At 46.6% G+C, this 27,414-nt stretch overlaps 1 protein-coding gene across 1 annotated transcript in view; it reads right to left on the bottom strand.

Moving 5' to 3' along the window:
* Positions 1-27,193, bottom strand: part of arhgap23.S (Rho GTPase activating protein 23 S homeolog) — a 31,589-nt gene extending 4,396 nt beyond the window's left edge. Inside the window, exons 1-23 of the mRNA XM_018238014.2 lie at positions 26,986-27,193; positions 12,248-12,424; positions 12,032-12,050; positions 10,970-11,068; positions 10,756-10,834; positions 10,549-10,603; positions 9,161-10,400; positions 8,707-8,862; positions 8,105-8,216; positions 7,610-7,667; positions 7,385-7,522; positions 6,883-7,176; positions 6,678-6,739; positions 6,465-6,589; positions 6,262-6,380; positions 6,017-6,172; positions 5,057-5,135; positions 4,212-4,285; positions 3,631-3,720; positions 2,762-2,887; positions 2,516-2,557; positions 1,985-2,078; positions 159-190 (exon numbers count right to left, since the gene is read on the bottom strand). Of these exons, the coding sequence (XP_018093503.1) occupies positions 159-190; positions 1,985-2,078; positions 2,516-2,557; positions 2,762-2,887; positions 3,631-3,720; positions 4,212-4,285; positions 5,057-5,135; positions 6,017-6,172; positions 6,262-6,380; positions 6,465-6,589; positions 6,678-6,739; positions 6,883-7,176; positions 7,385-7,522; positions 7,610-7,667; positions 8,105-8,216; positions 8,707-8,862; positions 9,161-10,400; positions 10,549-10,603; positions 10,756-10,834; positions 10,970-11,068; positions 12,032-12,050; positions 12,248-12,424; positions 26,986-27,039 (3,480 nt within the window). The 5' untranslated portion in view covers positions 27,040-27,193. The remainder of the gene's footprint in view (positions 1-158; positions 191-1,984; positions 2,079-2,515; positions 2,558-2,761; positions 2,888-3,630; positions 3,721-4,211; positions 4,286-5,056; positions 5,136-6,016; positions 6,173-6,261; positions 6,381-6,464; positions 6,590-6,677; positions 6,740-6,882; positions 7,177-7,384; positions 7,523-7,609; positions 7,668-8,104; positions 8,217-8,706; positions 8,863-9,160; positions 10,401-10,548; positions 10,604-10,755; positions 10,835-10,969; positions 11,069-12,031; positions 12,051-12,247; positions 12,425-26,985) is intronic.
* Between the last annotated feature and the right edge of the window lie 221 nt (positions 27,194-27,414).

Below are 27,414 nucleotides of genomic sequence, written 5' to 3'. Positions count from 1 at the left end.
GTAGTCAACACACAGACATATGCCTCGCCCGCTAATAGCTGCAGCCTACCCCCCATATGCACATTCCTCCTTCACAATTACACAGAGCTCCCACCCAGCCCTAGGCCTCAACACAAGTCTGCCAATAGATGGAGCGATGCTTCTCCACTCACACTCACCTTCCCTTTAGCAGAATCACTGTTGGTGGAATCTGTCAGGAAAGAAGCAGATGACACAGAATCAGTTTCTGAAGACGACAAATACCGCAAATCCCACCCATTAAAGGGGTTATACTCATTAATGTGCCCACGTTAAATACAACATTGCATTGGAACAGATTTCTGTGTTTTTACATTACAAAGGTTGCACAACACAGATGGGCGGTGGAGTCACCATATAGAACAGGTGTGAAACACAATACATCACAAACACAACACTAAAAGTCAGAATTGCCATTGAATTAGGGTTTAAGGGCATTTGGGCACAGTATTAATAGTGTACTTTGGTCTAAGTAGACAGCAGCAGCAGCTCCACCATTAGAGGTTAGTGTTTTGTTGGGTGGGAGTGAGACAAGAATAAGAGTGTGGAGGTGGGTTGGCAAGGAAAGAATTGGTTTGCATTGCTTACATAGTCCTATCTGCCGTTACACGGTATACATATATATATATCTATATATTCATATATACACAAAGAATATGTGAGCCATGGAGCCTGCAGACGTGTATAGGAGCTGCTCGGTAAGTGTGTGAGAGCAGCGAGTGACACAACAGCACAACAGTGACAGCCATGAGATGTGTTATATCCCTCTTGTTGGGTAGTGGTAAGAGAGATGTCGGAGGGGTGACTAGACAGTCCCAGTGGTGCCTTAGAAATCCTCGACTTGGACATTCATAAAAACGAGGTTACCCAGCAAAGTCCCTAGTGAGACACTTAGCTCTATCCCAAAATATTACGGGCAAAAACTTTAGCTATGGTTGTCCAGCTCTAGTCTGGTTACAAACTTACTGTATATTGTTTATTAAGCATCAGGGGTCCCCAACCAGTAGCTCGTGAGTAACATGTTGCTCCCCAACCCTTTGGATGTTGCTCCCAGTGGCCTCAAAGCAGGGGCTTATTATTGAATTCCAGGCAAGTTTTGGTGCATAAAAACCAGATGAATTAGCAAACAGTCTTCTTGAGACTGTCACTCCATATAAGGGCTGCCAAATAGCCAATCACAGTCCTTATTTGGCACCCCAAGGACTTTTTTTATGCTTGTGTTGCTCCCCAACTCATTTTACAAATGAATGTGGCTCAAGGTTGGGAGCACTTGGTTTGTCCTAGGAGGGCCACTAAAACCCTTCGTCCATTTACTCGTGCTTTTAAGTCGAAATCTATAGAAATACCCTTTGAAACCTGATGTTAAATCCTAAACTCAGAAGGTGTCACATGACTCATTGCTCTCAAGTATTTCCTGACTTCCTGTTACTCCACCCCTACTATGCGGCTACTCGGTCCCCTCCCGGTCCCTGGGGACGTTTCCCAGAAGCCATCTCTCTTACAGCCACCTGAGGGATTACAGAAAGGAAGCTCAAGAAACCAAACCATACCCGTTCACAGCTGCAGAGGATCCGCTGAGAGAACAGAGAAGAGGAGACGTGGAGGCCGGGAAAAGGAGGAGAGGAAGAAAGGCTGGGAATTACTTCAGGTTACACCATGTTTGGGTGTGGAGGAAAATGGGGAATGTGGTTCCTACACAGATGGTGAGTATATGCCTGTGATGTAGCCCTCCAATCAACTGATCCAAAGAGAAGGGCAGATGTTCTGATGTGGAAATGTGTAGGAAGAGTGTAAATACCCACTGGTTTTTGCTTAGAGGTAAATGGACAGAGCACACACAGGACGGGCAGAGAACTACATAAAATAAGACTGTCCTATGTACCAGCTGAGAATCTTACATGTTCTCCCATAAACACTGTCAGACACTGTCCCTAAACCTCCCTTCACCTTTGCTTTGTGGTCTTACCGGAGTTCTCCCCAGTTCCTGCCGTCCGTCCAATATTTAGTAGAAGATGCTCGATGTTTGGTACAGACTGGGAATGTGACTCATCCACAGGGGTCTGAAATAAAATAGAAGAATGAGGCAATGCCAATATCGAGTCGCCCCAAACCAAAAACATTTTCGAACAGAAAGACGGGTAAGAGGCAGAGTCTATTTTTCAGAAGGAGAGAGAACCTGTAGAGTTCCAGAGCTAAAGCACAGCCAATAGGAACATCGTTGAGAAAAGGGGAAAGCAAAGAAAAGTCCCGGGGCTCTAATTAGAATGGATTGGGGGGCCCCCAACTAAACAAGGAAATGAAGAGGGCAAATCTACAAGGAAGTCAGATGAACAAGGTGAGGGGATGAAAAACCTATGAGAATGGAAATCTCCCATTTAGAAGTATTTCTAGGAATTAGACGGGCAGGTCCTAGTGCTGATAAATGAGACAACACTTCTCCATTAATGGGGAAAACCCCAGTTCTTTAAGTTTAACCTGACACATGGACTCCACTTACCTTTTCTGCCTTCTCTTGCTCCTCACTGAAGAACCAATCAAACTGCAGCATGGGACATTGAAGGGGGGAAAAAAGTCAGTAGGGGAAGAGACATAAGGCAACATATGTAAGAAACTGCTACTATGCGTACATAGGGACAGGCAAATACTAGCACCTGGTGATAAGAGCATAAATGACACAGTTACAACATTACAGTCTACTCCAAATGATGAGATGCTCCGAATGGCCCATCTGACCCTCGCTTACATGTTGGATGAGTGTCTCCATAATCTTGTATCGGTCCGGCATGTGCGTCACCATGTCAGTCATGTTATCCTCTGAGGTGCGAACCAGTGTTGGACCAAAGACCAAGGCTAAGTTTCGGGGTTCCATCTGAATGGCCAGAAAAGGGTTAGTGAGAAGGAACCTATGCTAATGTCAAACATCGCTGTCGCATTATTGTCAATTCTTGACATTGTCTTGAAAACGTCTATCAAATGTAGATGGTGTAGTCTTTCTAGAACTGCCTTCTACTGATATAGATCCCTCTGCCTGGGCCCCAAAAAGGGCAAACAACACACCAGTCTCTAGGCTGCACCCCCTATCCGTTCTGTTGTTAAGAGGATTATCACAAAAGCTTGAGGCTGAAAGGATAGTTGGGCAGGAGATATGGAGGATTATGGAAGAAATGCAGAACAACTGCAAATTTGGAAACACCACTATAAAGAGTATTCTCTCAATACTGCCATTACACAGATACATGAGACCAACAAAAAGGGGGGTTGGGTATCTCAAGACAGTTTTAGAAACCAGTTTTAGAGGCCACTTATGAGCACTGGTCTGCAATTTAAGAATAAGCTGATATGTGCTTCAGGAGGAAACATTGCTGACACCTTCATGTATAGGGTTTATGGTCCTTCCCTACACTGACCCATATTATCCTCACATCTTTATCTTTCTGGAATGATAATAGAAGAACCACATTTTGTGCACTGAGCATATCCAGAAGAGAAGTTCTTTGAGATGCCCATGGATATTGACCTCAAGCACAAATGATGCAAACCATCGATAGTTTTAGCTTTATCCTCTGAAAGCACATTAACAGTGGTTGATCAGTGGTTGATCAATGTTGATACCTTGTTCTTCTCAGAGTGGTCTGCGATGGTCTTTAGATGGCGCACGAGAAACCGTAGGGTCTCATAGTAGTAAGAAGGCAGCTCTCTAATCTGGGGAAATAAGAGAAGTTTCCCTCGAGTCAGAGTCAGGACTGGACAAGCCAATAGCACACAAACATTCTCTATGAAATACAAGCTTTCTATTTTGCTTTCATTGAAGGTTAATACTATTATTTAGCACTATCCTTGGCTTTAGTGCAAGCGGCAGCACGTCTCTCACTCTGCAAACATAGCTCAGAACTCTATAGCAGGAATTCTTTGGTCTCATTAGAAGCACCGAAACACTGAACATATAATGTAATATGGGCACAAGTCCCCGTACAGAGGCTATTGAAATGGATTGCTCAACTTATGTCTTTATGGCCAAAAACAACCCGGTCCATAGGTCAGGCCACTGCAGCCAATGAGGATCAGCCATCAATAGGGGCTGCACGGCTTATGCCCCCAAGAGGCTGTTTCTCTGTGATTTTAGACTGAGTGTAATCAGGGCGTTACTGGGCCCTGGAAACAAGGTATTGAAGGAAAGAGAAAGATTACTGTACCAGTTTGCGAAGCATTTTCATCCTCTCTCTGGAATCCTCCAACCGGTTTGCTTCAATGAAGTCGCTGTACTTGTCTATAGGGAGATGCAATTAGAAGGCTACTTCTCTTCACTAACCCTTATACAGTATAGACTGCCCATGCACCTTCCTGTAGTTCTATCCTATGAATCTGCACATACACGCCTTACCAGTATATAAGAAATCCATTCTAGTCATTACTGTAACTCTACCTGAATGCCTGATTCACCAGTTCTTTTAGATATATCTGGAAGCTTTCCATGAGCTAAAGTGGGCCCTGACCAAATGTTAAGACTTGCAAAGGGGGACCTGAAATGGAAAAATCAAAAATTCACTGCACTATGTAGAGTTACTGTCTTCCCATTGCCTCTTATAGAAGCCACACTTTCCTCTCCGTATATACAATCCCACAACCTCTTACTTCTGTACATACCAGGAACCCCACCCTACGTCCAACTGTGGGAGAAGCTATAAACCGTTGGAGGCCTAACCTTCCGGTTTTCAACACTCTATACATAGAAAGCTTCCATCCATACCCTCATAGCTATATACCATTTAGTGGGCTGCCCCTTCATCCTACGACCCCCCTACAAGCGACAGCTTCATCCTATTCTTTATGGACATGATACTAACCTTAAGGTGACACTTTCATTCTACCTCTACATCATGTCTTCATTCAAATTTCCTTTCTCACCTGTACATCACTATACTTTTACTTGGACGCCAGTTAGCTGGTTTACCGTGGTGGGTGCTCCACCATCTCGCTGCTCCGTTAACAAACTTGCACCCAACACTTTACAGTTCCACATAGAAGGAGGAATACAAACCATCAGTGAAAAGAGGTTCGGGGAGTTTCCGGAAAAACAATTTCAGCAAACTGCTCACTACATTAAGGTCCTGCCATCTCTGCAACAGAAGGGGAAACGAGAAGGAGACAATCGTTACGGATGGATGCGTCATTAAGGAACAGACAGGCTCTATGATACAGGCTTTATGATAAAGGCTCTATGATACAGGCTCTATGATACAGGCTCTATGACACAGGCTCTATGACACAGGCTTTATGATACAGGCTCTATAATACAGGGGAGCAGAAATGCCAAAAATCTATTTATATTGTTGTTTCAGTTGGGATTTCTGAAGATAATAAAAAGAACTCACACACTGAGTGACACATACAGATGCAGTCAGGGCAAGAATTAAGAAATACTTTGGATAATACACAAGCAAGACCTAAGCCTAAGAACCCAATATGTGATGGCAAATAAAGAGACTCACTAAAGATCATCAGCACCAGCATGAAATGCAATTCCCAGGTTTAAAAACAGACTTGCTAATTTAAGGCATAAAACCAAACGTTCCACCGGCACTGTACAGTCCTGACCATAATGTCAGCATTCCATGCAGATTCCTCCACGGGAAGCTCCCTTTCCTCTTAGATTCAAGCTCCTCCACTTCCTCAGGGGGCCAGTGTTCATGGAATACAGTGAAACGCGTAGGGGTGGTTGCTTTTCGTGAGTTATTATAAACAATCCAGGAGAAAAGAGAACTTCCAGCTGAGGAACCAGCAGGGAATGCGGACGTTGTTATCAGTGCCGGATGGACTCCACGGTGACGGTGGGACTTTTGGTTTTAAGCTTGTTTGTTACAGTTCTGCACTTAATGCCAGTGCACTCTTCACAGAGTCAACAATATGCATTTTCACTATTCACATGGATCACAGGAATATAGAATTGCAGGAATATAGAAGGACTGGGAGTCATGATTTGGGTGCCTGTTGCTCTTACCTGGTCTTGCATGTTGGACTCACTCAGGCCCTTGTTGAGTTGCTCCTGTAGGCTGCTCACCACCGCATTATTTCCAGGGACTCTGTAAATTCCCAAATACTCCAAGCCCTTCTGTTCCACCTGAGAGCAGCACAGCTCGACGATCAGAGGCACTCCCTGTGGGAAACAAGGGACGGAAATGTTGGCAGGTCATGACTAATTCTATTACTTCTCCGAGGCAGAATGATGTGAGTGAATGGGTTCACCTTATTCTCCGCTGCAGGCTGACAGTCCTCCAGTCTTATTCCAAACGCTCTGGGTGGACACTTTTTGTTCTTTTTCATGAGGTTTATTCCCCAGGCCACCTTGGATGGTTGAGCTTCCTCTGTTAATGGAAGTTGCAGTGAACTGGTGCCTTCTCAGTATGTACTCAGCACAAAGTCTAGCAACAAACGAGGCTGGTACCTACCTTTAGCAGCACCATCAGGCTTTGGAGAGCGAGGAGCACTCACATCAGTTGTCCATAAAAGATCAGGTCGGACACCTAAGCTCCGTGACCCCTTGGGGGACGTCTCCTGTTTGACCACTGTAACACTGACAAAACAAAGACGCTGTGGTCAAATTAGAACAGCGACATCTGATATAAAATCATCAGCCACAATTAGGTGTTTGGGGGTCTTACCTTACTTTACGATAATCATTTAATTTCTTGCTTATTAATGCTTGGCTGGCAAAGCCGGGGTCCTGGGGAGAAATACAGATTGCTGCAATGAAGCTACAAAAAAATGGAGTCTGAAGCATTTGCAAAGGTTAACCCTGCTAAAATTAAGCAATTAGCAACCTGCTATTAAGTTCTTGCACAGACACACACTCTCGCACCCCCTCACCTCCCCATCCATCCGGCTGTTCTCCCGGATAGCTTTGACCCAGCTGAGCATGTCATCCCGATCCTCAGCCTGAAAGAGATATTCACAGAAGTCAGGAGTCGTCAGCCGAAAGACGTGCTTCCTTTTGGTCTCGCTGTAAGAGATGTCCACCAGGCTTCCGAGGATGCTGATTGGCTGCTCCTCCTCACCTGGGCCGGGGCCCCGTGCTTCTGGGCGATCCTTGTGCAAAAACAGCAGGTGAGGGCGCAGGACAGCAAACACTCGCTTCCACTGACGAAGGCCACTGCCCACCTTCTAGAAAGACAAAAAGATCATTCAGGAGACGGTCAGTGGCACCAACGGAGGCATAATCCAGGGGCATTCATCTGATATACTCCAAGGAGAAAGCTGATAACCATTAGCTCATGTGAATACAAGGTAGATCAGACAGACATTAGGCACTAAATGACACTTACCCACCCACGTTAACATGAAAGCTTGCTCCTTTAAATGTACATCCTACCTTTCCCTTATTGGTGAGGATCTGCTTATACAGCAGCCAGCCATCCTTTCGGACATCACTGAATTCTGTCTCAGAGAGTTCCGAGGCTGAGTGACGCTTCGACCGTCCTTCCTCGGACGCCACCAAACTATCTAAGGACTGTTGGAGAAGGGAGTGACAGTTCATAGAAGCACAAGCTCATATATGGATCTAAAAGTGAACTGCCGCTCAATGGCTGATTCTTACCGCATCAGTGAAGAAGCTCCGGAGCATTCTCAAGCTTGGCACTCGACCCACTACACGCCTGCGAGGTGCAAGGTGAGACAGTATCCATGAATAATGTCCATTTACTATATCTTCCTCAGCCATCATGTCCTGGTGGAGTTACCACCAATCAAAACTTCTCAAATGCCGCCCATCAAATTATTAATGGGCAGTAACCTCCCCAATTGTCCATCAACAATCCGTTCAACATCTCAACTATTCTCAAAGTCTCCAATGTGATTTTCATTCACATTCACCACCAAGGCTATCACAAAGTCCATTCCCATTCACCTACCCAGCTGCTCACCGCATACCAAAATGCTCTTTTATAATAACCCCCCAGAAGCCTTTTAAAATGGCCGTTTACAATCATAATGCAACCCACCTATCATGACAATTCACCATCCCCATCCTATCTGCACCACAATGCCTATTTAGGATCCCCCAAATCCTTCCATAAACCTCACACGTGCTAACCTTTGAAGTCTTCCTTCATTTTGGAAGGTGTTGAGTCCATCGTCACACGATTTAGACCTCTCAGTGGTAATGGCGCGGACATATGAAGAACGTCGGCTGGACTTAATACTGCCTGCGTGACGGATAAGGGCGTGAGATACAAAAACAGAGTCCCAGAGAAAAGCAAGTGAGACCCACACATTGAATGGATAGAGAAAGAAAAATATAAAACATGAAGATGAACCCTTTGGATTGGATGAAACCTTTCTGTACCCTCCAGAGTTTTAGAGTTCTGATCTGATTTGTTTGGTCCAATCCAGCTGGATCACAAGATTGATTTCACCACTGGTGCCATGAAAATATCATGTTAGTTTTGTCACCCAAACCATGTTAGGTTCCTAAACATGGACCTTATGGAGCCACATGAGTATTGTATGTTTCCTGGTTTCCAAATTGGGGCAACTACAGTGAAAACAAGGCTAGACTGTGCCCAAGAGCTAACAATTATTTTCAAAGGGATGAACTTGATCGGAGAAGGAGGGAATACGCCATAAAGGATAGACGAAGTAAAGAGGAGGGTAGAGGAAGGTTTGCCTAGAGGTTGGAGCATGAGGAGCACTTACTGCAGTCCTGAGAGTAATGGTGACTGATATTAAAGCTGAAGGAGGGCGAGGAAGGGCTGGCAGAGATAACAGGGGCAGAGTTTATGGCACTCGACACCACACAGGAGGCAGGGACGTGTTTGGCTCGGAGGTCAATACTAGGACTTGTTGGCTCGTCTGGATAGAAAGAGAGTAAGAGGGTGAACATGTTTATAAATGAGTTTGGGGGGACAAGTAGGGATAATAAGGTGCATTAGGGATAAAAACATTTTGGAATTCCAATGCATCCTTCAAGCATCGTGTAGGCCTTAAACAAGCCCAAATCCTTGGAATTCAGAAAGGCAAACAGAGCTAGAAATAGGTTTTCTGGAGCTCCCCTAATTCACAGTGGGGCCCATATTTGTGTCACTAGAGGGGGGTTTGGATTTGGACTTTCAGCCAGTGATTTGCATGAATCTCTGCACTACTCTCCTACCTATGAAAGGTATGGATGCCAGAGGCTCCTCAGAGGGGGGCAGTGGGGGCACCCTTTGTAACGGTCGCTCTCGGGAAGTTTCTTCGCTGACTGAGGTAGAAGTCGGGAGCTCAGCATCCTTCACTTCTGTTGGAAAGTGTAAATTAACTTGGCGCACCACCGTAGTAGACTTTCGGCCGGAAGGGGGTTTCTGCCGCAGCACTACCTCCTCTCTTCTCTCCTGCGTGGAAGAGCTGTCCTCTGTGGAGCTGGCCGACACTGCAGACTCTCTCCTCACGGGTGGAGAAGCTGGAGAGCCGGAATACTGCTCAGTCCTGAAGGTTGGGAGGCCGCTAAAGGCAGTTTCCCGGAAAGAAAAGGCATTTAGAAGTTCAGTTCGTCTCTGGAACGAGGGACTGTAACTACGGTATCCAATGTACCCAGAATCCCCAGAGCTGGGGTGCGGTTGTGGGGGCTTTGCTGCTTCCCTTAGGCCAGGTGATACTGTTTGGTTTGGGCGAACATGAGGGGGTGCTTGGGAAGAATGGAATGGTCTGTCCTGTGACCAAATGCGATGCTCATAAGAAGGAGAAATCAGAGCACTTAGGTTTAGTTTCTCTGTAGATCTATCGTATTGAGCGAGGAAGTTGTCAGACTGTGCCCGGTGACCCCAAGACTCATACAATGGGGCCTGATGAAGAGTGTCATGGGATACACTGTGGGGCCAGTTGCTCATGTGAGTGGCCTCTCCTAGCCGGTCCTGTGATGCACTGCGTCTTCTCGGGGGCAAGGCTGAGCCCTTCCGAGGGGCCTGTTGGGACATCCAGCTGCACAGTGCCTGTTGGCGCTCCCATTGACTCACCCATCGTGGGCCGGCCAGTCTCTCCCAGGGTTCAGGTAAAACATTTTGTGGTGTGTCTTGCATATAGTGAGAATGCCAGCCATGGCTGGTGTGGGGGGGTCCAGGACCCCTGAATCTGTCTGATGAGGATGGGGACCCCTGGTAGGATTTGGGTTGGGGAACAGTCCGTGGGTAATTATCACGGTGGGCAGGGATGCCCCTTGGCACTTCACTGTGAGTGGGGCTTCTAACGGTGGAGGCATCAGTGGAGGTGGGATGGTGGTACCGAGAGGCAGGAGCATACGCAGAAACTGGCTCATGAGTCCGCCATGGATAGAAGACAGCTGGGGGCTCAGGGATACTGTGTGCGACACCTCGATACGGCTCATTCCCTCTCAGATACGCATCCTGGCAGTAGGCCTGCGGAAAGAGACAGAGGGATCACATAGCTGGGAGTGCCTGAGCTGAGACATGCAAACAGATCTATGGATTCTTGTGATCCTCCTGAGACTGGAAGACAGTATAGTGCTATACGTAGGTTATATGAAGGGCAGTGCCCACAACTCACCAGCTGCAATATATCTTCATCCCGGGGCATAATGGACAGTTCCAGGGCAGCCTCACTGCAAAACAAAGAAACGGCAGTCAGCTCAATGGCCATACAGATATGCTGGAGACAATATGCCCACAGATTGTTGTACTTGTGATATTGAGTCCTACATTATTGTACAAATGGGAATAAAATCTGTGTCACGCAGCTCACGCTCTGTTGTACCTGTTCTGTATGAGTGCAATAACTTGGGAGTATGTTTTTCCAATGATGCTCTCGCCATTCACCTTCACCAGTCGGTCACCTGGAAGAGTAAATGAGACATTACCCCATTGAGGTCACAATGTCCCGCCTTATGGCCAGGAACAGGGTGCAACTGGATAATATAACTGCACCCCCAAATGAAAAAGCCCCTTTTCACTAGCTAAGGGCCCCTCACCTGTGCACAATCCTGCCTTCTGAGCCGGGCCTCCTTCCTTCACCTGCTTCACAAAGATGGTGTCCATAGGCTCCAGGTGACTCGCTGCTGAGGGGAGATCTGGCAATAGAAATACAGTGGAAGGAATTGGAAAAGAAATATGAGAAACAAGAGTTTGAGTAACGTTTCCCTAATTCAAGCTTCTGTAAAAATCACATTTAAATGGGTTTCACTTTCTCTTATATGTACATCTGCAGGGCCCCAGCATGAAAGCTCATTTGGGTTAGATGTGGGGTGCACACAGGGCCCCAGCCTAAAAGCACATTTGGGTTAGGGTAGGGGTGCATGCAGGGTCCCAGCATAAAAGCACATTCGGGTTAGATGTGGGGTGCACACAGGGCCCCAGCCTAAAAGCACATTCGGGTTAGATGTGGGGTGCACACAGGGCCCCAGCCTAAAAGCACATTTGGGTTAGGGTAGGGGTGCATGCAGGGTCCCAGCATAAAAGCACATAAGGGTTAGAGGAGGGGTGCACACATGGCCCCAGCATGAAAGCACATTCGGGCTAGATGTGGGGTGCACACAGGGCCCCAGCCTGAAAGTACATTAGGGTTAGATGTGGGGTGCACACAGGGCCCCAGCATGAAAGCACATTTGGGTTAGAGGAGGGGTGCACACAGGGTCCCAGCATGAATGCACATTTGGGATAGAGGAGGGGTACATGCAGGGACCCTGTTTGAAAGTACATTAGGGTTAGATGTTGGGTGCACACAGGGCCCCAGCCTGAAAGTACATTAGGGTTAGATGTGGGGTGCACACAGGGCCCCAGCCTGAAAGTACATTCCGGTTAGATGTGGGGTGCACACAGGGCCCCTGTTTGAAAACACATTAGGGTTAGATGTGGGGTGCTCGTCGCAAATAAATATCTGAAAAATCGATGTATTTAAAGGAACAGCAGATATGCAGGATTTAAATGAGAAACAGAAGGAGGCATATGGGTGAAGGAGAGTGACAATGGCACCCAGGGACCCCTAAGGGAAGGTGACTGTAAAACTACAAGGAAAACATACAGAGAGCACTTACCTGCACCTCCATCCTCCTCCTGCAAAGGAAACACAAAGCTCAGTGAGTAAGAGCATTAATATATACAGATTGACACAGACACTCAACTGTCACTTCCACCAGCCTTAATTATACAGGCTCCACCCACCCATCTAATTTCCGAGCAAGCCTCTAATAAGTAGTGACGAGCATCACATGGTAACACTGGTGAATGCAGATGACAGTTGGTGGATGTACCTGGTGGGCAGAGGTGACGGCAGATTCGGGAGGGTAAACTATGAAGTGGCGCAGAGTGAACCCGAATCCGTGCTGACTCTTGCTGATGACCAGGGATCTGGGTCCGACCCAATGAAAGGACTCGTCCAGCGGTGGAGAATTGCTCGGACAGCCCCCATCCCGCTGCGCCACGGGGGTCTACGGAAAAAAAGGAAAGAGGCAGCTATAAATGGTGGATTATTGCTCTGTCACTAACACCGACCCCCTCATTGATCTGTTTGGGGGTTCCTCTCCCCATACCCAGCCCTGTCGGAGTCAGGGGACACACCTGCACCCCTTCTATATTGCACAAACTGCTGAATAAATATCCCCTGTGACCCTGGATCTTTCCCAGCATCCTTTTCATTGACCCATTAACACCGTCGGCATGGCGATTGCATCAATGCAAATCTGTTGGACCGGGAGGGGAGGGCTCCGTGACAGACAGAGACATCCTGGAAATGAGTCAATTGCACACACAGCTGAGCCGATGAGCACACGGGCCCTGGGGACACTGCCCAGCTGTTGGCACAACCCATGCCAGCTATCCAGCGGCTGCCCAAGTACAATACCCCAGAAGGAGGGCAGTTTGCTGGTATAAATGCCTTCCAGCTGCTAACGAACTACAACTCCCAGCATCCTCAGTGCACCAGTCTAACTGCATAACAGTAAGGTCTTTTAAAGGCATAGTTCCCCTTTAAATTAAAGGGATACTGTCATGGGAAAAACATTTTTTTTCATCAGTTAATAGTGCTGCGCCAGCAGAATTCTGCACTGAAATCCATTTCTCAAAAGAGCAAACAGATTTCTTTATATTCAATTTTGAAATCTGACATGGGGCTAGACATATTGTCAATTTCCCAGCTGCCCCTGGTCATGTGAATTGTGCCTGAACTTTAGGAGAGAAATGCTTTCTGGCAGGCTGCTGTTTTTCCTTCTCAATGTAACTGAATGTGTCTCAGTGGGACCTGGATTTTACTATTGAGTGTTGTTCTTAGATCTACCAGGCAGCTGTTATCTTGTGTTAGGGAGCTGTTATCTGGTTACCTTCCCATTGTTCTGTTGTTAGGCTGCTCGGGGGGGGGAAAGGGAGGGGGTGATATCACTCCAACTTGCAGTACAGCAGTAAAGAGTGATTGAAGTTTATCAGAGCACAAGTCACATGACTTGGGGCAGCTGAGAAATTGACAATATGTCTAGCCCCATGTCAGATTTCAAAATTGAATATAAAAAAATCTGTTTGCTCTTTTGAGAAATGGATTTCAGTGCAGAATTCTGCTGGAGCAGCACTATTAACTGATTCATTTTGAAAAACATTTTTTTTTCCCATGACAGTATCCCTTTAACTCTGTGTATGACATTTTTTGTGGTTTTCAAGGTATTGTTTGTAGGGTAGGCACTCAAAGAGCAATCCTCCAGGCAGTTGTAGTAAAAATGTCTTAATTGAAGTACAAGTATGGAAACACGTTTCGTGTTCTCACAACATTCATTTTTTGTGGTTTATAGCTTTCCAGTTCGGTATTTCATCAGCTATCCGGTTGCTAAGGTATTCTTTACCCCAGCAACCAGGTACTGGTTTGAATAAGAGGCTGTAATATGAATAGCTGAGGGACAGAATAGAAAAGATAAGGAAATGCTGGGCACTAGGCTGACATTGCTGCCACTGAGTGATGTCACAATGGTTACATCATATGGGTGCAATCATCACTTTCCAATGAGGTAATGCAGCACAGAGAATAATAATCCCCAAATGCAGATGAGAAGTCACCTTGGTAATACAAGCAGCCTTGGGACTGTATATATATCTATCTATATATATATTGCCCCTGATTCTTGTATTTTCCCAGATGGCACTGCTGCACCCTGACACCCGTAATGATAATTCATGAGCTGCTCAGTGCATCATGGGAAGGAGCCCGTGTGTAGGGCCTTTCATACCCTGATGGGACTGGGCGAATCGCAAGGACAAAAGCTTCTTTTAGTGAGACTGGATCACATGCCGATGAGGGACGTTCACATTTCTATTTCCCCCACTCCCTATAGAAAATCTGCAGCCAAACAGAGTGAGAGAACTTTGGATCCTGTGGAGGAATTGGGTAGAACCTGGTACCCATATCCCCCCTCTTTGTTCTGCCCAACACAATGTACAGAAACTTCCCTTTGTTCCCCTCAGTCACAGGCAGAATTTGCAGCAAATACAGAAGGGAGGAGGAGGAGGAGACGGGACAAGCAATGTGTGTTTGCAGCCAAGTTCCTAGAATAAACAATTTTAGATTGTAAGAGCTTAACCTATACACATTGGTGGCCCCCCTCCTAAACCAGCCAAGGGTGCTAGTGGGAAAGGATAAGATGATTGGGATGAGTCGCAAGGATGCGAGGGTGAAACAAAATGAACACATTGGCATCTCTGCCATGCTGATACACTATTCCTGTAGATACCTTGAGGTGCATGGCAGAAAACTGTGTAAAATTTGGCCTGGCCATGAATATTTTCATTTGTTGCAATTGGTCTGTCAGTGGATGTTGGCCTTCCATGAACTCCTTGGAGGTTCAACCTTTAGTGAGACCCCACCTTGGCTCATAACAAGGTTACAGATATGGAATTATCACCCCAGATGTAACCCTAATTGACCTGCAAGTTGGTTTCTCCTCAAATCTCACCATCATTGGCCCTCATGGGCCCCATAGTTTGGGAGCCACAGGTATACGCCACCCATGAAGGCGCAAGGCATGCCTAGTATTTCACATGTGCCTATACGCATCCGTCCACCAGTATTGTGCACCTGTAAGCAAATGACTTTGCACCTAGTAAATGGCATGCAAATAGAAGGTATGTAGGGGACACCCATGTCACGTTCACATTGAGGCCCATTAGCATCATTAGAGGTAGAACTCATGTAGAACCAGCATCTAAGCTGCAGCCGTGCAAAGGCATTGGCTATCTATAGTGAACCAACAGAGGTAAGAGGTGCAAGTCCCCCGCACTGCTGTCTATCCATGTACACACTTGAGGCACATACTCCGCATAGCTCAGGGGTGATACACAAGAAGCACAGTATGTCTGCATACTATAAATTGCCCATACTGTATCTATATATATATAATATATATATATATACAGACATTGTCTGCGTAGTTAGATGTTACCTCTGCACCATGTAAACACAGCCATGCAACTATATCAGCAGCTCATACCTTGCACGGCTCTTACCACTTGAATTTTGCCCCGCTGTGGGTTCCTGCTCCTGGGTGGGAATGTGGAGACCCCAACACCTTGACACATGGAACTTGCCCGCCAAATGCAACATGGCTCTGGGGAACTGCAATCCACTCCCACTATCTTCTCCAAGCACAATGCCAGGCCTTGGGGGGCACAGACACTGTCCTGCACCCCAAGCATTTCCAGCTATTTTATTCCACAGGGGCGTCATATTAGCAAGAGCTAGGGGGACCCCCAATGGAGAATTTGCCAGTGCAGTGGGAGAATAGAAGGAAAGCTTGCCAGGGTTTACAGAAGATAAGGGTCCTACAAGCGGATAGACAGTGGCTACATTGTAGGGAAAAGACACAGAAAGAAACAGTGAGACACAAACCGATTGTCCGTGAGTGTGGGCAGGGTGCAGAGGCCCAGCTGTCTGTATAACAGATCTACCACATCCATCCTCACACAAATACACCACCCATGGGAGAGTCAAGGTCTGCCTGATAACCAGGAAGCACAATACAAAGAGAGAGAACAAGCACTGGAGAGAGACAGACAGACAGACAAAGCCAGCCAGAAGAGACAGACACGGAGATAGTCAAGCAGAGAGAAAGACACAAAGATAGAGAAGCACAGTTACACCGGGACACAGGGCAACAACTGGCCGGCTTAGCCTTAGCTGCAACTGGCCCTCACCCCACCTTGCCTGTGCCTCTCCCACCCAACCCTGTCCCTCTCCCAACCAACCCTTCAAATAAAATCATTATAAAACCCTCTCCCACCCAACTTTGTCCCTCTCCCACCGTCATGTCTGACAAAGGGGCCCGCCCCCGAAATGTTACATCAAGTCACTAATAAACACGCAGGGGTTCTCCCCGCTTCACTGGCTTCTTCTTATATGGATATTGGGAGAGGTGCCGACCCCTCCAACCATTCTCAAGCCTATCACTACAGGGAGATAATCGGGGCTATAGGAAAATCTGCAGAATGCCTCTCTCACCGAATACTGTCCCTCTCCCAACTCCTTCACATGTCCCTCTCCCACCCAACCCTGTCCCTCTACCACCCAATCTTGTCCCTCTCCCACCGAACACTGTCCCTCTCCCAACTCCTTCACATGTCCCTCTGCCACCCAACCTTGTCCCTCTCCCACCGAACACTGTCCCTCTCCCAACTCCTTCACATGTCCCTCTCCCACCCAACCCTGTCCCTCTCCCACCCGACCATGTCCCTCTACCACCGAACCCTGTCCCTCTCCCAACCCCTTCACATGTCTCTCTCCCCACCCCTCCATTACCAAAACCACAGCTGACAGCAGCACAGAGAAGGGTGGGGGGTCAGGCGCATGACCTGTCCATTAGTTCTGCCCAGACTGATCAGACTAGTAACTGTCTGGGGGCACAAGGCTTTGCTTGGGGTTACTGGCACTGCTTCTGAATGATGTTGCTAAATGATTAGTCCAACACTCACAGAAGAAACCTAAAACCCCCTCTGATATCCCAAACACCCCAGGGGTAAAAGACAAGCAAGTGATGCCCAGAATCCTATTTTCTTCTGCCCAGGGCCCAGAAGAACAAGCCCATTTGTGGTGTTGGTGACCCTGCTGTTACTTTCTCAGCTCCATTCTGGTAGGGACTGTCACTCCTGGGCTGTGCGTGTGTTACTCTCTGCTTATCTCACTCTCTATTCTCACATTTCCTTCCTTCCTAAACATGTTCTCACTCTTGCTTGCAGCTCGCAGGGACACGGAGCTGAGACAAGACACACACAGAGGCTGTAGAGGCGGAAAGAGACCTCCGATAGAGGCCAACAAACCTAGGAACCCAAAGTATCAGAGGCAACATCCTATTTACAGCATATTAGTGCAAACTGGGGGGGTGGGGTGTATGGAACAGATGTGGTGGGATTCAATCTGGATCCCAGGAGCCTAACGAGGGAATGACAATTAGTGTATAATAAACAAAACACTTATGCAGTCCCTAAGCCATTACTGTCTTACTAAAGGAGCCCACTCAGCTGCCCAATACTGTGCCTTCCTTCCTATATCTTCTCCACTAGTAACACCTTTCCATGTTTCTCAACTCCATTCCATTTCCCAAAAGACCCCAAATTCACTTATAATAATAGCAATAGGATCTTATCACCCCAAACACCCGACTAAAGGCCAGCTAACTCTATGCTTTTCTGCTTTTCAGGGTTCTAACAAATCCCCGAATCCAGGAGTACGGATTTTGCCAAATACCAAACTAAATGGAGACCCTTCTTCTGTGCCGGAAGAGCCGGCGTACGGGTGGAAATAACCGTTTTCAGTTGGAGTTTGGATTCGGTTTGTTCAGACTCTTGGATTTGGTTGAATCTGAATCTTGGACTTGGGCGAATCCTGAATCAAATGTGGAATTTGGTGCATCCCTAAAAGAAAAGGACGTGGCTCTAAAGCGTCTTGTGAATTGCTCCACCAACATGGGGAACACATGTATCTGGTCACTAGGCACCCTAAAAAAAGTCAGGGCTGCACTGCTATAACCTGGGGTAAGAGCAAGAACAACATGAAGCAGTAGGATTTGGGGGCCACATTGTTTGCTTGCAAACTACCTACAGCACCCTGTATTTCACAGCTCTACTTTCCCTTTAATCTCAGTTATTGCGGTAATACAAGGACAGGGGGGAGACCAGACACAACAAGGGGCAGAGAGAGTGAAAAGGGGAGACACTGGGAATTAGAGGACAGACTGGGGGTTTAGAGGGAGGGGAGACAAAGGGCAAATAGTTAATGGCAGAGGGTCCGGAGCTTTTGTTCTGTTGGACGGTGTTTTGTCTGAGACTCAGCTAATAACAGTAAGGTAGATTGCAAGCTCCATGGTGCAAAACCCGGGCCCCATCTGTGAGTCACTTGCTTCACATTTCATGGCAAACTCCACACAATTCCCAATTCACTTGCTATGGAGGCCCAGCCTGGAACAATTGAAGGTACAAGGGAGGCCTTAGGGACACACAACTGATTGAGTGTCTGTCTGTCTGTCCCACCAATAACACTGACACCCCCCAATGTGCACCACTAGCAATTACACTGTCTGGCAAGGGAGAAACTCAATCATTTGTAGAAGCAGCAATTCTCATGCTTTATTGCTGCCGCCAATACACTCGATAATTACAGAGAGACAGACAGAGACAGACAGACGGATAGACAGATAGATGATGTGGATGGATAGAGAGAGAGAGAAATAAGGTCCACATTCCCCTAGCAACCATGAAGGCTGGAATATGAATAGGAGAGGCCTGAATAGAAAGATGAAAGATTTCAGCAGGTATCTGGTTGCTAAGGACCGAATTCCCCTAGCAACCATGCACTGATATGAATAAGAGACTGGAATATGAATAGGAGAGGCCTGAACAGAGAGATGAAAGATTTCAGCAGGTATGTGGTTGCTAAGGCCCAAATTCCCCTAGCAACCATGCATTGATTTGAATAAGAGACTAAAATATGAATAGGAGAAGCCTGAATAGAAAGATATCAGCAGGTATGTGGTTGCTAAGGCACACATTCCCCTAGCAACCATGCACTGATTTGAATAAGAGACTGGAATATGAATAGGAGAGGCCTGAATAGAAAGATGAAAGATTTCAGCAGGTATGTGGTTACTAAGGTCCAAATTCCCCTAGCAACCATGCATTGATTTGAATAAGAGACTGGAGAGACTGGAATATGAATAGGAGAGGCCTGAATAGAAAGATGAAAGATTTCAGCTGTTATCTGGTTGCTAGGGTCCAAATTCCCCTAGCAACCATGCATTGATTTGAATAAGAATAGAAAGATGAAAGATTTCAGCAGGTATATGGTTGCTAAGGCCCAAATTCCCCTAGCAACCATGCATTGATATGAATAATAGACTAAAATATGAATAGGAGAGGCCTGAATAGAAAGATGAAAGATTTCAGCAGGTATATGGTTGCTAAGGCCCAAATTCCCCTAACAACCATGCATTGATATGAATAATAGACTAAAATATGAATAGGAGAGGCCTGAATAGAAAGATGAGGAATAAAAAGTTGCAGGAACAATAAATGTGTAGCCTTCCAGGGCTTTTGTTTTTTCAGATGGGGGTCACTGAGCTAACGAGCACTAATGAATGCTGATGCTCTGCCACTTCACTATAGGAGAGAAGGGCTCCAGCACTGGCCCCGGATTCACACAGGGCCACAATATCGCACCCCGTTTCCACACCACAGAGAGAGAACACCTCCCTAGAGTGTTAGCTCTTCGCACTTGTTTGCAAAAAATAAACACGCAGAAAGACGCCGCTTCTGAGACACAGTTGCCAACTTTGGGAAGGGGCAATTATATCCTTCGCACTACAGCTTAATCTCTTGCACTGCAGAGCTTGCCGAGGATGATGGGAGTTGCAGGATAATCGCACACTGGAGACCCCTGATCAACGGGGGAAAATCAAATAACAAAATAAACAGAAATCGTTGCAGTGTCAGTGTTTAACCCTCGCTGACCCACATAGGAATGTTCTGCAGAATTCAGCATATGACGGGTCAGGTGATTCTGGGGAAGCTCTTGCATTGGGCTCCTTACACACTTCCCTGGTGTGTATTTAAAGGAGAACTAAACCCTAAAAATGAATGTGGCTAAAAATGTCCTATTTTCTATAGTGAACTTATTGCACGAGGCTAAAGTTTGAGTTTGTCAATAGCAGCAATGATCCAGGACTTCAAACTTGTCACAGGGGGTCACCATCTTGGAAAGTGTCTGTGACACTCACATGCTCAGTGGGCTCTGATTGGCTGTGGAGAAGCTAAGCTTAGGGCTCGTCACTAATTATCCAGCAGCAGAAAATGAGCTTCCCTGGCTGTAATATAAGCTGATGCTACAGGTTTGCTGATTATTCAATTCTGATGCTAATTGCAATGGTTTCTGTGCTGCCATGTAGTAATTATGTGTATTAATTACTAATCAGCCTTATATTGTGACATTTCTATTCTATGTGTACTGTATATTGTGAGTGGGTCCCTAAGCTCAGTAAGTGACAGCAGCACAGAGCATGTGAATCAGTGAATCAGCAGAAAAGAGGATGGGGAGCTACTAGGGCATCTTTGGAGACACAGATCTTTACTGCTAAAGGGCTGTGGTTGCCTTGGGCTGGTACAGAAGCACAAAACATCATGTACAACATTTCTAGCTACTTCTTTAGTTAAGCTTTAGTTCTCCTTTAAACAGCAGTATTTGCTCACTTTAATGAAATATGAATAATTGTGCTGCTGTAACACTTTAAACATTCACCAACTCACATGAGGCTTACTGAGAATTTGGGAGTTCTTTCTAGGAGTACATGTTCCAAACCCCTCTCCCATACACACAGTTACAGGTTCCCATATCTAAGGTCCCTATCACATTCCCATCAGTCCCTGACCCAGTGAGCTTACAATCTAAGGTCCCTATCACATTCCCATCAGTCCCTGCCCCAGTGAGCTTACAATCTAAGGTCCCTATCACATTCCCATCAGTCCCTGACCCAGTGAGTTTACAATCTAAGGTCCCTATCACATTCCCATCAGTCCCTGACCCAGTGAGTTTACAATCTAAGGTCCCTATCACATTTCCATCAGTCCCTGCCCCAGTGAGTTTAAAATCTAAGGTCCCTATCACATTCCCATCAGTCCCTGACCCAGTGAGCTTACAATCTAAGGTCCCTATCACATTCCCATCAGTCCCTGCCCAAGTGAGTTTAAAATCTAAGGTCCCTATCACATTCCCATCAGTCCCTGACCCAGTGAGCTTACAATCTAAGGTCCCTATCACATTCCCATCAGTCCCTGCCCTAGTGAGTATACAATCTAAGGTCCCTATCACATTCCCATCAGTCCCTGACCCAGTGAGTTTACAATCTAAGGTCCCTATCACATTTCCATCAGTCCCTGCCCAAGTGAGTTTAAAATCTAAGGTCCCTATCACATTCCCATCAGTCCCTGACCCAGTGAGCTTACAATCTAAGGTCCCTATCACATTCCCATCAGTCCCTGACCCAGTGAGCTTACAATCTAAGGTCCCTATCACATTCCCATCAGTCCCTGACCCAGTGAGCTTACAATCTAAGGTCCCTATCACATTCCCATCAGTCCCTGCCCCAGTGAGCTTACAATCTAAGGTCCCTATCACATTCCCATCAGTCCCTGCCCCAGTGAGCTTACAATCTAAGGTCCCTATCACATTCCCATCAGTCCCTGACCCAGTGAGTTTACAATCTAAGGTCCCTATCACATTCCCATCAGTCCCTGACCCAGTGATCTTACAATCTAAGGTCCCTATCACATTCCCATCAATCCACATTACAGAGAGAGAGAGATTAAATTATAGTATAGGGTTTCTTTGGCAAATTCCTGCAGTGAGCATGACATTCTCTGCATTGCATACACGGTGTTGGTATTTATGGGGCCAGTACTACTGAGAGCACAGAAAGCTTTATGTCTCGTGCACAAACAATGTATGATCAGTGTGTAGAAAGACAAAATAGTGCAAATATCACAACCCCTATAGTCCTGCCTTCAATTGCTGGGACAGACGGGTGCCCGGAGAGCCCCATGTTGGCGCAGCACAATCTGTATGACAAGCTTGTGTTTAGCACAACACACACATACTTTCAGCATTACAACACTTTGCCTAACGCAGCACATTCACACAATCAGAAGGGGCTTAGCATGGCTGGCGAGGACGGTGGCTGGCGGGGCACAATTAATACAACGCGTGGCACACACTGTAACAATGACATGATACACACAACAACTACAACTGCTATACGACACACTGAACGAAGAGACACAAATCCACAAGGAGATCAAAGAGGAAGTTCACCCTGAAATAAAAAGTGTTCCTTCTATGTTATATGGTTTTGAGGATTTTCCTGCCGCGGTCTAGTTGTTGGGGTCACTGACCCTGGAAACAAAAAAAACTGATTATCAGTTTTATCATTCTTGGTTTAGATTGCATCGTGTGATTGGGGTCGGCTACTGTTCACCTTCCATTCTTACTTTATAACTGCTGCCTGGTTGCTATGGTAATGACACCCCACCAACCCAACAGCGGTTGAAATTGCAAGTCTGACAAATGCAGGAGGTCCCTGCTCTAAAAGATTAACGGTGGTCATACACGGGCCGATAAAAGCTGCCGACAGACCTCCCACAGGCTTTCCTGATCGATATCTGCCTGAAAGTCGGGCAAATGTCGATCGGGCAGGGTAAAAAATCACGTTGGATCACGGCCACATCTGCGGTTCCACAATCTGCCGGCCCGTATTGCCTCCATTCTGAACCGATCGTTGGACCCTAAGGCCCACGATTGATCGGATCAGCCTGATATTGCCGACCTCAAACAAGAGGATCTCTATGTGTATGGCCCCTTTTACCAGGGGGTAGACATTGAGAGGGGAAACGGTGGGCCCCCGGCCCTCATGGGCCCCTGCTCCCTCCAGCTGCCAAATAAAGGAAAATTGTTAACGCCGCAGATCATCGTGTTTACTGCGCACGCACGGTGCATTCGTGGAGGAGTGCATCGTGGGCAGGGGTCTGCCATTCAGAAGGGGGCCTTGTGGACTGCTGGGAGGGGGGCCCTGAGACACCAGCCCCAATGTTCCGGGCCCCCAAGTCTGACCCTGACGGTTACAGTCTATATGGGTAACACTGGCCATAAACAGGCAGATTAAGCTGTTGCTTTGGCCCTTTTAGATCAAATTGGCAGTTTATCCGGCAGTGTATGGGGCCTGTCAGGCAGATTATATACCAATAAATATCTGGACGAAAATTGGGCAGGTTTAAATATGTTTGGGGACAGGATCACATGGGCTGAATGATGCAGTCCTCTCCCAGCACCCTGAATTGCTGCCGATCAACTGATCATTCAGCCCCCCAGCACCCTGCCACCCAGCACAAGGCAGTCACATTGGAGAGAGGGTGAGTTCTATTTGTACCAAAACAGACATTTCTAAGGCAATTTCCAGGCTGAACAAGGAATCCCCGGCATTTAAAGGATTTTTCATGATGGATCAGCAGATCAACATCTGAGAGCGCAGGATTAATTGCTACTCATTATGTATGGACACATCCGGCCGACTCTGAGATCGCAGGATTAATTGCGACCCATTATATAAGGACACATTCGGCCGACTCTGAGAGCGCAGGATTAATTGCGACCCAATATGTAAGGACACATTCGGCCGACTCTGAGAGCGCTGGATTAATTGCGACCCATTATGTAAGAAAATACTTCAGCAGCACTCCGATTATGGTGAAAAAATTGGTACTTTATTCGTGCCTCAAGCTAAGCGACGTTTCGAGCTTTTCCAGCCCTTTATCAAGCAAGGACACATTCGGCCGACTCTACTGCAGGAACCCATAGGCACAGGGCTGTCAATTGCCCCCTAGCCCAGTCACAAGATACCCCTGGCCTTCAGAAACTCCCCATTCCTCAAGGCCACAAAGGAATATCAGCTATTAATAATAATAACAATAATAATAATAATATTGATAATAATAATTAATAATAATAATAATAATAATAATAGCACATTGGGTGATTTTAACCAATTTGTAGCTCTACAAAAAAAAACTAAAGTAAACGGACGCTGATTTCATGTAAATTTGCCTTTACCTTTAAAGAGTTGGGTCACCTTTAAGATTTAGTATGTTATAGATTGGCCTATTCTTAGCGGCTTTTCTGTTAGTCTTCTTTTTTTTTAATTCTTTGCCTTTTTCAGCTGACTCTTGGCAGATTTCAGTTTGCCCCCGCGAGGCTACAATGTTATTATTTATTATTGTTACATTTTATTCCTTATTTTTCTTTTCTGCCCCTCTGCTATTCCTATCCCAGTTTCTCATTCAAATCAGTGCATGGTTGCTAGGGCCATTTGGATCCTAGCAACCAGATGGTTAAGCTGCTGAACAAAAAGGCCAAATAACTCCAAAATCACAAATAATAAAAAAAGAAGACCAACTGCAAACTGTCTCAGAAAATAACTCTCTCCTTATACTAAAAGTTGAACAACCCCTTGAAACTGCCCATAAACCTAAAGGCCTGAGGTTGCTGAATGAGTGGGGCCACTAATTAACTAAGCTGCACATGAGAGGGCCCCATACACGGGCCAATAAACTCTGGAGGGGCCAAGTCGGGCCCCATAGTTACACGGGACTTGTAATTTGAATAAATATCCCTGATTATACGGCTGATATGATCAATGTTGTATCACATGAAAGGTCACTCAGAGTTGGACCCATGTGTGTAGAATAGAACACACTCACTAGTAAGTGATCACACGCTCCCACACACACTCACTCTCACACTAATACTCTCGCACATTCATAGACACACACTAACACTCTCACACACACTTGCACACTAGCACACAGACGCGCACACACACTTATACACACTCATACACACACACTCACACTAATACTCTCGCACATTCATAGACACACACTTGCACTCTCACACACACTTGCACACACACTCACTGTCACACTTATACTCTCGCACACTCATAGACACACACTTGCACACACTCTCACACACACACTAACACTCTCACACACACTCACACACACATTTGCACACACTCATACACACTCACACACACTCATACACACTCACACACTAACAATCTCACACACTTGCACACACTCATACACACTCACACACACTCATACACACTCACACACTAACAATCTCACACACTTGCACACACTCATACACACTTGCACACACACTCACTGTCACACTTATACTTTCGCACACTCATAGACACACACACACACACACTCACACACACTTACACTCTCACACACTTGCACACACACTAATACTCACACACTAGCACACAGACACACACTAACACTCTCACACACACAGACACACACTTGCACACTCACATTCATAAACACACACTCACACTAACACTCTCACATGCTCGCACACACTCAGACACAAGTTTTTGCTGAATTCTGGCAGAAACCCCAAAGGATGAGAGGATTAAATAAATAGATCCACAAACGATTGTCGCCATGGTAACTGCACACACACACACACACACACACACACCAATGATTCAGGCAAAAACCACAAATATGTACAATATCACAGAGACTACACGGGTCTGACAGGGACATGATGTGACAAGTCAATCGAAACCTGCTCCTTGTGCCTCGGCCCCCGCAGATAAAAGGGGCCCCTCTCTCTATTGCAACATCTGCTGCCCCCACCTACAAAAAATAAGGATATTCTTGGGATCCCCCACCTTTCCACTGCAGGGAGGGGGGAATTATTTGGAAACCAGCCGATATGTCACGGGCCCCCCAGTACTTGCCAGGGGCCACTCAGCATCAGCCCAGCAGCATCACATTCACTTAGTGTGTAATACATAATCCATGCAGTCAGAAGCAGCAGTGACTGCCAGCACTATACACTATATACACACTATATACACACTATATACTATACACTATATACACTATATACTATACACTATATACACTATATACACTATATACTATACACTATATACACTATATACACTATATACACTATACACACTATATACACTATACACTATATACTATACACTATATACACTATATACACTATATACACTATACACACTATATACACTATACACTATATACACACTATATACTATACACTATACACACTATACACACTATATACTATACACTATATACACTATATACACTATATACACTATATACACACTATATACTATACACTATATACACTATACACACTATACACAGTCTGTACTTCTGTGAACAACAGGTGAGAATGATCAGGGCTACTGGGAGTTGTAGTTGTACAAAAGGTGAAGGGGCACCAGAAGGTTCATTCCATATGAAGTGAATGGGGGAAGAACAACTGGAAACATCAGGATCCCTGGATTCATCAGCCACAGGCCCCAAACAAGCACTGCCTCAACTACAACTCCCAACATCCTGGTACAACAACAACAGGACTCACATTAGACTCCCAACCCTACAGCAATGCGCCCACTGGCATCTGCCTCATCCCAAACTACAACTCCCAGCATCCTCCACAGCATGAATAGGAACTGAGAAGCAGAGAGTTGTAGTTGAGGTGTGTGTGGGGCAGTGGAATGTTCCATGTGAGGCGGGGGGTGCAGCCAGGGGAGTGACACAATATTGTCAGTGAGGCAGGGGCTGTGGGAATTTATCGCTACAAAGTTTCCTCCGCAGACTCGAGTGACAGTGGAGAGAGCGGCAAGTACCACTGAGCACAACCCCCTCCCCTGTAGCCTCAATAGGGGGAACATCAGACCCACCCCGGGCCCGGGCAGCGCAAACACAAATGAGTTCAGACCCCCGGCCTGTCACACTCCTCTCTCTCTCCCCACCCAGTCACTGTCACCCGAGCACCCCCGGACCCAGCCCTCCCCCCGTAAACTACTTGGTCTCGCCCCCTCCCGGGCCAAACTGTACCAGGGCCTCGTTCACTTACTTGTCCGGCGGGGGGAGACGGGGATCCCACCAGGCAGAAAGCCACGCCATTCATTTGCTGGAGGGGCCGGGGATCCCTGGCAATGGCCGGAGCCTTCCTCCTCTCTTCTCTGGCTCACTCGCTGCCTCTCTGTACGGCTCTCCCTCCTCCTCACACACTGACACAGGGACCTCTCCTCATCCTCCTCCTCCTCCGGCACTGCCCTCCCCCCACTCCTCCTCCTCCTCCTCCTCCTTCTCCTCCTTGTGCTGAGACCGCTGGAGGCGACGGGATGTTACACACGGGAGGGAGAGATGTCACCGACTCACACACACTGACTCACTGACTGACACTGACTGACTGACGGACAAGAGACACTGACTGAGGGGAGAGAGAGGGACAAGAGACACTGACAGACTGAGGGGAGAGAGAGGGACAAGAGACACTGAC

This window comes from Xenopus laevis, chromosome 9_10S, assembly GCF_017654675.1.
Source record: "Xenopus laevis strain J_2021 chromosome 9_10S, Xenopus_laevis_v10.1, whole genome shotgun sequence".
Classification (NCBI taxonomy): Eukaryota; Metazoa; Chordata; class Amphibia; order Anura; family Pipidae; genus Xenopus; species Xenopus laevis.
This window is presented reverse-complemented; position numbering and strand designations above follow the sequence as displayed.